General features: G+C 62.4%; 1 protein-coding gene across 2 annotated transcripts; it reads left to right on the plus strand.

The window, feature by feature from the left end:
• The first annotated feature begins 68 nt into the window (after window positions 1-68).
• On the plus strand, window positions 69-8,719 carry SNX11 (sorting nexin 11). Of its 2 annotated transcripts, none has more exons than XM_076356777.1 (7): window positions 69-136; window positions 4,201-4,249; window positions 4,577-4,663; window positions 5,227-5,327; window positions 5,578-5,676; window positions 5,881-6,093; window positions 7,592-8,719. In XM_076356777.1, the coding sequence occupies exons 2-7, from the start codon at window positions 4,229-4,231 to the stop codon at window positions 7,731-7,733; spliced, it is 663 nt and encodes a 220-aa protein (XP_076212892.1). In that variant the 5' UTR covers window positions 69-136; window positions 4,201-4,228; the 3' UTR covers window positions 7,734-8,719. The 2 variants fall into 2 exon arrangements, with proteins under 2 accessions (XP_076212892.1, XP_076212893.1); XM_076356778.1 differs by lacking the exon at window positions 69-136 and adding an exon at window positions 3,146-4,034.
• Window positions 8,720-9,496: the final 777 nt, after the last annotated feature.

Raw genomic sequence — 9,496 nt, forward strand, 5'->3', positions numbered from 1 at the left:
CCCGGGCCGCGCCCCGCCGCCTGAGGGGCGGACTACGACTCCCAGCATGCCCCGCGCCGGAAGGGGCGGCGCCGCTCTCGCTATAAGGCCGCCGCGCCGCCGCGCCGCTTAAAGGGGCCACGACCTGCGCGAAGAGGTGAGGGGGGCCCTGGGGGAGGGGCCCGCTGGGGGCAGGCCCGGGCCCGGGGCCGCTCGGTGGCGGGGCCTGGGGATCCCCCGGGCCCCGCGGCAGGCAGAGGCCAACCCCCGACGGGGGATCCTCGGCCCGCTCGGGGACGGCGGCGGGGCAGGGCCCTGGGATGGTCGAGGCCGGGGCCGGGGCGGCGGGGCTGGGCTGGGCCTCACTCCCTGCCGCGGCCTCTCCCGGCGGGGCTGGGCCGAGGCCTCGGTGACCGGACCGGCCTCCCGCATCGAGCCCCGAGAGCGGGGCCGGGCCGGAGCCGTGGAGCGGGCGGAGCGGCGCCGGGGCCCGGCCCCAGCCCGTGCTCCCGGCGCCGCCGAGCTCGGGGGGCGGCTTGGCTGGGCCGCTGCCGCCGGAGGGAGTCGACGTTGGCGTGCGCGGTCAAGTGCCCGGCCCTCGGGTTGATGTGCTGTGGCGTTGGGCGGGCTGGGGACGTCCCCGTCCGGCGTCGGACCAAGGGGGTCCCGATTTGGGACACCTGTCGGGATGGGGAGCCTTTTCCTTCCCGGACGGGAAAACAACCTCCGAAAAATCCTCTCCGGGATCCGTTGTGGACAGCTCTGTCCGAGCGGGACAAGCAAAAGCAGAAACGAGCGGGACTCGTTCCCCTTTTTTCCTGCCGCGGAGCTCCTCTGTGGGGCTGTCCCCAAAACTCGGAGCCCCTTGCGCGGCTGGAGGTGGCCTGGCGCAGTGCTGCGCCTGGACGCGAAGCCTCGGCCAGCCCGGCGCTGGGTAGGGGGAACGGAGCTGGGGGAGGGAGCTCCGAGCTGGACTAAACTATCGCTGGTGTGTGCTGGTTAGGAAAGAGCACTGGATGCCGGCCCCGCTGCTACAGCGGGGTAGAGACTGCTGCTAGGGATGTGTCTGAGTCAGCAAGGAAGGTAAAAGATAGCGAGCAAGAGATAAAAACTAACACTTTCTCTGTCAGCAGTGTGAGTAGAGGGCTGGGGGAGGCAATCCACCTGGAGTCGGACCGTGTCTGTGGCTCGTTCGACGCCCAGACTGCCGTATCCTGGGCAGGTGAAAGCCGTGAGGCTCCAGGAGCGTGGATGTGGGGCGGTTCTGCGCGGCTTCCACCTCTTGCGTCCTTTTAGCTAGAAGACATTGAAAGTGTGAGCCCTGGAAACGCTGAAATGCAAATTGGAGGAAGATTAAACCAAACCCTAAACCGCGTATCCCAGGGCCCCTTAAACTGAGGCTTTAAGCAAAAGCCCTGCAAGAGGATTTGGTGTAATTGTTTAAAGCTAACTCGGAGCTGCCTTCTCCATTGGGTTTAAGTTGATTTATCAAGTTAAGATCAATTAACTCCAAATAAAGCGTAAATAAGATTATGCGTTTCTTGGTACAACTCTGGATGAAAGTATAGGTAACAGGCGTGAACGCTCGGACTCCCTGATCTCAGTTTTCCCCGCAGGCTGTCCACCTCCTCGCTGACTGCAGAGAGCCCTCTCCTCCCCCAGGTCTCTCTGCTCTTCGGAGCACCCTTTCAGTAGCTGGGAAATTAAATTCCTCTTTCTGGCAACCCTCCGCTATTCCATCAGGCAATTTCTGAGTCTCTCTCTTCTCCCTCCTGCATTTTTAATCTAGGCAGGGCTGTTATGCAGAGCAAGGAGCTCTAAAAGCAACGGGACGGCGGCACCGTCCCCTGGGGAGGCCGGGGAACATAATGGTCAAGTTCTGCTGCTGAACTGGTTCTGGCTGGGAGCCCCCAGCACGGGGGAGGATCGGAGCTCCCCCATTACCGCGCTGAGCAAAAGTGACTCACGTCACATTTGGCTCCTTCGCTCCCCTCCTTCCCCAGGGGAAGAATCGTGTGCGCTAAAGCGTGGGGTTTGGGGTTTGGTTTTTTTTTTTTGGTAGGTTCCCCTCGCCCTCCCCCTTACAGCTCAAACTGGAAACAGCAGCAGCCTGACCCAACTCCAGCAAGAGTTCGATTACTCGGAGACATCTCGGAGCGGGCCTGGGTCTCTTGCCGTCCATCCCGAAACTCTTCTCCGCTGTTATTAACGCTTTCTGTGCTCTCCGGGTGGAATCGGATGGCTGAAGTCTTGCAGAAAGTACCTGCAAACCGGTGGAGCCAGATTTTTAAAGCGTGGTTTGTGGCTCAACCCCTCCCCTTGTCCCAGCTAAAATTAGCTCCGTCTTCAGAATAGCTTTGCTTCGCATCTGAGCGTATAAATAAAGGCTGGGTTTCCAGCGCTGCCTGGCACTTGGCAGCTCTCATGGCCTAAAAGGCAAGACTCCAGGAATGGGGAACAGGTGAAGGGTTGCTTCGCCTCTGTGATCAGGCAGCCGCGTCCCTCGGGAGCCTGGGCTGTGACAGGCAAAGTCATGAGCTGCCGGCTCATCCCGGGGGTTCCAAAACCTCTTGCAAACAGTCCCACAGAGGAGGCGAAACCAGGACACGGGACACGCTTGGTCTTCCAGCTCCCCCTGACGAGTACTCCTGGTCTGCGTCTGCACAGTGCGTCTGCGGGGCCGGGGACACACGCTCCATCTCGGAGGGGTTTCACTGGCTGGACTGTGCATTTATTGGGTGGGGGGGGAGGTTATCTCGCTGACCACCCCCTTCCTCCAAGCCCTGGCACCGTGTTCATGGTGTTGCAGAACAGGAATAACTGCAGGAGCACGTAATGGTGCAGCAAATTAGCTGACACGGTCCAGCAGGACCTGGGAGCGCCGGAGGGATGTGGCGGAGGAAGCGGCTGGTGCGATGGGAGCGTGCGAGCAGCTCGCGGCGCAGCTGAGCCAGGAAGGCTGGGCAGCACGGGGGGCACCGGGCGCCTCTGCGGCTCCCCGAGGGCTTCACCAACGCTCGTCACCCCCCCCCCCCCGCCCCCAGCTCCCGCTGGGAGAAGGGGAAGGGGGGGAGGGGGTTAGGGAGGGACCCAAGGGAGAGCGGTTGCAATGCAGACACAAAACCTAGCCGGGTGGGGAAATCTGGTACCGAGTTTGCTGCTTATTCAGGTGACTTGCGAAAGAGCCAGAGAGAAACAGTATATCTGTGTCTGGTGCTGGTGGGAGACTTACTGAGGTGGCAGCTGTGGAACGGGTCTGGTCTACGCAGGAGAAAAGCAGGTTTCCTCTGGCGAGGGGCAGTGGGAAACACAGCCCCTGTGGGGTCCTGGTGCGGGCTGGCTGCTTCCCCTGCTGGGACGGCCCAGCCGAGCTCGTGCCGGGCAGGCAGCGAGAGGAGAGGGAGGCCTGTAGGAGAAGGAAACTGTGATAAAAGCAGGGTTTTCTCCTCCCCGGCTGAACTGGCTCCCCTGGTATTTCGGTGCAAACCTGCCCGTGAGGGGAGTGGGCCGGGCTCTTCCACCCTGTCCCCCTCCTGCATTGCCAGTTCTGGCTCTGCAGGAGCAAACTGGGGACCTGGGGTCTCGGTGCTGTGCAACGAGGAGGCTGTTCCCGGCTAATGGGAGTTACGCTGGGGGAAAAGCTCTCCTGGAGCTGTGCCTGGCTCTCCCGGAGACCCCGTTACCTGCCCGGGAGCAGGGACGTGCTGTGGGAGAGGAGGGCAGGCAGCTCAGCAGGAGCAGCCGGCTGCCCCATCCCGTTCTCGGGTGGTTACAGCCTGTCTGAGCTGGGAGCCCTGCTCACCTCTGTCTGTGATCCGGGGATTTTTGAGCGCTGTTCCAGAAGGCTGCAGGATCCCAGTGCCTCTCTGTGGGCAGGGGTGACCTGAAGACGAGCTGTGGAGGAAAGAGGTGCTGCAGGCTCCGGCTCTGGTCACAGCGCACACCCCAGCGAGAGCCCAACGGGCCACGTTGCCTCAGGAGCACGTGGGAGATTAACGCTGGATGCTTTCTGCCCTGTGGGCTGCTGCATTTGAATGCATCATCTTTACTTCATGGTGACTGAGGGGAGAGGATCAGGGAGGGCAGCTGGGTGCGGATGTGGGGGCTGGAGAGGTGCCTGCTGGATGGGACAGAGGTGTGAGGTGCCTGGGGGGATGCAGAGTACGTGGGAGACCCTGATGTGTTGATCTTGTCTTACTAAATCCTTTTTTCTCTGTACAGATGTTTCCCGCTGGGCTCTGGCTCTAGGATGTTGGAGAACCGAGAAGAAGTAAGACCCTTTCTGACACGGGTTTTGTCTGTTCCCGGCTGGGGTTTGGCAGCGCTGGAGCGGGTGGTCTTGGCTGAGCGCTGTGTCGAGGGGTGAGAGGTGCTGAACGCTGGGCAGGGTCCGGGGGGCAGAGCTGAGGGGCAGCTGGTGACAGGGATGGGAAAGGCTGGAGGTGTCTGCGCTGCCCCTGGGGCAGGATGGCCAGACAAGCCAGTGTGGTCGTGGGTACCTGTCCCCGGGAGCCCCTCTGAGCCCTGCGAAGGGGGTGACGCTGGCGCGGGGCGGTGAGCGCTGCCTCCCCGCGCTCAGGCAGTGTTTGTGCCGTAGGAGCTGACCACGGTGCGTGTTCAGGACCCCCGGGTGCAGAACGAAGGCTCCTGGAACTCCTATGTGGATTATAAAATCTTCCTCCATGTGAGTTGCAGCTGAGGGACAGGGGTGAGCTGCAGAGCTCGGTCGTGCCGTATTGTGAGGCTCATGAGCGGAGTTGTCCGGCCATGTCCCGCTGTGCTGGGCGGGGATGGAAGGAGCCATGAAGGGGGAACCCTCAGCAGCCCATCCCTCCTTCTGCGCTGTCTCCGTGCGGGTCTGAGACCCAACTTGTCCCCTGGAGCCTGCTCAGGTTTTCTAGGCACTGCTGGCTGCGAGGCAGCAGTAGAGCTGTCGATGGTCACCCTGGTGGTGTGGGGCACGTAAGACGACGGTGGGGCAGGGCTCAGCGTGCTCCTGGGCGCCCGCCTCACTCACCTTCCTCTCTCTGCACAGAGGGTTGTGCAGAACGTGGTCCTCTCCGACAGCCGGCTGCACCTTTTCCTGCAGCGCCAGCTCCCCCAGCGCTCCCTAAAGCCCAGTGCTTGGAGGGGATCCCTTAGTCACTGAGCTCAGGGGTCTGTGCAGGCGAGATCCTGCCCTCCTCTGCCTTGCCGCCCCTCAATCACGTGGATTATTTCCATGGTGGGTTTTTTTTTTTTTTGCAGACCAACAGCAAGGCCTTTACTGCCAAGACCTCATGCGTGCGGCGCCGGTACCGTGAATTCGTGTGGCTGAGGAGGCAGCTCCAGAAGAATGCTGGCTTGGTGTAAGCATGCCTTGTTCTCCCTCCTTTCCCCCTCCTGCAGCCAGATGCCGTTTCCCATTGCCCTGGGAGTCCCACGTGAACTTGGAAGAGATGTGGGTAGACACCCCAGACTCGAACACAGGATACCTGAGCTCCAGCTTTGCACAAAGCAGGGTCCTGGCTGCTGCTGCCACGGTGCCCCTGTGTGTCTCCTTGCTGTGGCGCTGGGGTGATCTGACCCTGAACTGCTGCCTCTGCTCTGTGCCTGCAGGCCTGTCCCAGAGCTGCCCGGGAAATCCACCTTCTTCGTGGGCAGCACGGATGAGTTCATCGAGAAGCGGAGACAGGGGCTGCAGCAGTTCCTGGAGAAGTGAGTAGAGCATTTGGGAGGGCTGGATGGAGGGAGAGGACACGCTGCTCCGGTCTTGCTTAGAAGATGCTGGCTGTGAGGTGGCAGTAGAGCCGTCCGGTCATCCTGGTGGTGTGGGACGCACGAGGCGTTGGTGGGGCAGGGCTCAGCGTGCTCTGCGCTCCTGGGCACCTGCCTCACTCACCCTCCTCTCTCTGTGCACAGGGTTGTGCAGAACGTGGTCCTCCTCTCCGACAGCCGGCTGCACCTTTTCCTGCAGAGCCAGCTCTCGGTACCCGAGATAGAGGCGTGCGTGCAAGGCCAGGGCTCGCAGACAGTGACAGAAGCCATCCTGCACTACGCCATGTCCAACTGCGGCTGGGTGCAGGAGGAAGAGAGCCGCCCCGCGCTGCTGCCGGGAGGGGACCTGCACGGCAGGTAACGCAGGCAGGGAAGGACCGGCCTGGGGGTGCCGCCAGCGGGGCAGCCCCCAGCTCCCTCGCTGTGCCTGGAGCTGCTCTGTGCTGGCTGGAGCAGGCCTGGCTACCGGCAGTGCTCTGAGGCAGCTGGTGACTTGCTGTCCGCACCTCCCCTTGCCAGTGTTTGCAGCTGTGGGTCTGGCTACAGCCCGATTTGAAATGGTTGGTGCCTGCGCAGGGGACTTTCACTAGTAGCAAACAGCCTCTGCTGTGAAACAAGAGGAGCTGCCAAGCTTTCTGGAGACCCCTGAATGGTTTTGAATTTCCCTGTCCCATCCTTGCTACAGTCGTTTGAGGCAATGAAGTGGAGCACGTGTTCCCCAGCCCTGCACACCGAACGGGCAGGATTCCTGGGGATCAGGCGATCGGAGCTGGACATCTTGGGCTGTCACCAGCGGTCTCCTGTACTGCCCCTCCACGCTGCCCCGGAGCGTGACCTGTCCTGGCCATGGCCAAAGCTTAGCAGAAAAGAGCTCGAGTCTCTCAGAAGAACTTAAGCTGAGATTTACAAAGGTCTTCGGCTGCTTTCCTCCCTTAATCTCTGGGGAGTGAGGAGCCTTTGGAGGCTTTCAGAGCTCAGGCTTTCCGTGTGTCTGCGTCTTGCCTTCGTCCTCCCAGCGTGAGTGGGTTCTGCAATTCCTCACGCCCACCAGAGCTTCAGAGTGCTTGCTGCATGCTGGGGAATTAATTGGGCATCTCACTGTGGGGTGACTGCCCCCCCCCCCCTGCAGCCAGTCGAGGGTTTTCTGCACCTGGGGAGGCAGCTGACCTGGTGGGAGAGGAGGGCATCCTCCATCTGCCGCTGCTGCAGCTCCCTGCAAGAAGCTGAACAAGCACACACCTCACCTGCGTGTTTGAGTCCTGTGGCAGGCGCGGGGTCCCTGGCTGTGCTCGCTGGCAGCCTGGTGGAGATGCTCTGGGTCCCCCTGCCCCTCAAATGAGGTATTAACCCGCTAAGCAGGAGGCCGTGTCCGGCCTTCTGCACCACCCAGTGCCCGTGTTTCTTCGTCTTGGTTTTCAAATAGCAGGAAGAAAGAGGTGTCTGGACTCCAGCGAGAGACCTGTTTTTAAATAGAGCCCTTCTGGTTTAAGGAAGGGGTTTGAGGGAGCGCAGCAGCCCAGGCTAATGGGTAGGTACCCAGGCAGCGTGGCTTCGGTGCGTGTCCCTCAGCTGCCAGCACTGTCTGCCTCTCGCCGGTGGCAGTCTCTTCCCACCCCCCCCCCCCCGCTGCCTTTCCTGCTCTGGGCTTGAGCGCAAGGGTGAGCGGCTGCTTCTGTGGCTGAGCTGGCTGGAGGCTGAGGTCTGTGGTGGGGCTGTGCAGAGGGGAAGCAGCCTTCGCTGCGCAGAAGGGGTTGCGCCACGGAGGCAGCAGTTGACTTGGGAGACGCGTGCGCACCTCGGGCCCTGCATCTTCCCCGGGATCCCTTCTCCGCTCTGACCTGTTCTCTCTTTCCAGCTGTACCGGCCTGGGAAGCCCGCAGGGTCCGAGCTGCCTAGAGACCTTCCCGCACTGGAGCGACTTCGGCATGGACGACGCCCACTCGGACAGTCCGGATGAGCCAGCTGAGCCCTTGGGCGGACGGCGTGAGGTGCAGTAAACGGCTCTAGCGACCTCGCCTGCCTTCCCCGGGACCTGCAGCCCTCGCTGGAAGAGGGACCGCCGCTGAGCCGGAGGGACGTCCAGGCTGGCGGGACTGGGGCTGCCCTGGGAACACGGCCTTGTCCTGGGCTCTGCGGTGTCCGGGGCTCACGTGTTCTCTCCCTGCTGACTCTTGACTGTCCTTGATGTCCCAGGCAGTGTGTTCGTATCGCTCTTCTCTTTGGAGGAGAGATCTAGTGGTTAGTGAAACCTGTGTTTGTTGTTCCCATGGCCTTTGCTCTCTGACTGGAGCAGTAGCAGTTAGGTGGCAGCGCCAACGCTCTGTGTTCTTGGCACGTCCCTGACCCGGGGCAGGGTGGGATACGCTGCCTCACGTCCAGCACGACGGAGGAAGGCTTTCCTTGGTGGAGCTGGAGGCTGGGAGCAGGGGCTGGCCACTGCCCAGCGGCTCTCTTCGGTTTAGTGTTCCCCTCTGTGCTGCAAGCAGGGGAGGCTGCATTTCCCTGGTAATAGCTGCGCTGTGCGGCTCCTGGGGAGGGTGGTCTCAGCTGCGTGGAGCCGGAGCCCACACCTGGGACCTCCTGGCACAGCTCACCCCGCAGGTTGCCTGCAGCTGGGACGAACAGAGATGAGTTTCCCCCTGGGAGCGTGGGGCTGGGGAACGAGTCGGTGGGGAGGTAGAGGGGGGGCAGTTTGTCTCCCCTGCCCTTTTGAAGGGATGCCCCTTTCCGGATGGGCTCCTTCCTTGCACACGGATTGCCATGCACAGGGCGGAACGGGGGGGCCTCACAGCCAGGATCTAGTTTGCTTGGAAAAAAGGAGCATGTAGCTGCCTCGGAGTCGGTGTCCGGCAGCGCTTGGGCTCCGGCTACTCCTGATGCCGCTCCCCGTGCTCTCCTGCACCTTTTCCTCCCACCCTCAGCACTGGTGAAGGCAGAGCCGATGTGCTCTGACTTGAAATAAAAATGAAATAGAAGAGACTTACTGGTTTCTGGCAACGTGTGTCCTTGCTGCGGGGGCGGAGGGAGCCAAGCTGAGGCCGAGGTAATTTCAGATAGATGGCTTTAGGGAAAAGAGGGGGTTATTGCACCTCTCACCGTGGGGCTGGAGCTGCTGAAACCATCGGGGCCGACCCTGCCCTGGGCAGCAGAAAGGTCCCCTGGGGCCAGCATGGGATGCTGGGGACAGCCCCGGGGTGGTGGCAGGGGACAGGCAGGGCTGAGGGGTCCCACCTTGGCCCCGAAGCGTGTTTTGCAGTGCTGGGCCCGGCATGGGGGGGGGGGGGGGGGGTGTCTTGGCCCCACGCGGGGGGCCAGGACGCACCGGGGAGGGGGAAGGGAGGGTTGGAAACCCATCGAGGCGCATCCAGAATGTCAGGAGAAGTTCATTGCGAAGGCTGGCAGCTGCTGGCGCGCCAAAGCGCCGCTGCCATTGGCTGCCCCCCTCCCCTCATGCATATTCATGCATATTCATGAGTGCGCGGCTCCAAATGGCGCAGCTGTGAGGCCAGCTGTGCCCACGGACCCACTCCTGCGCCCACGCGTGGCCTTCGCCCGTGCACAGCCTCGTGCAGGCAGCACGCCCTCGGCCGGGGCCGTATCCTGCCCCCGCAGTCCCCCAGCACGGCTTGCACCGGGAGCTTGGCCTGGCACCGCCGCATCCTTCGCTCGACGCCTTGCCAGGAGCCAGCCGGCCCCAGGGGCTTCCCTCTGAAGGTGGATTTGGAAAGGGCAGCTCGTGGGGCTCAGCCGTGCCCGCGGG

This window comes from Aptenodytes patagonicus, chromosome 20, assembly GCF_965638725.1.
Source record: "Aptenodytes patagonicus chromosome 20, bAptPat1.pri.cur, whole genome shotgun sequence".
Taxonomy (NCBI): Eukaryota; Metazoa; Chordata; class Aves; order Sphenisciformes; family Spheniscidae; genus Aptenodytes; species Aptenodytes patagonicus.

Coding starts and splice junctions, on each gene's coding strand:
- SNX11 (XM_076356777.1), top strand. CDS start 4,229: ATGTTGGAGAACCGAGAAGAA. Junction 4,250..4,576: donor TGTTGGAGAACCGAGAAGAA/GTAAGACCCTTT, acceptor TTTGTGCCGTAG/GAGCTGACCACGGTGCGTGT. Junction 6,094..7,591: donor GGAGGGGACCTGCACGGCAG/GTAACGCAGGCA, acceptor CTCTCTTTCCAG/CTGTACCGGCCTGGGAAGCC.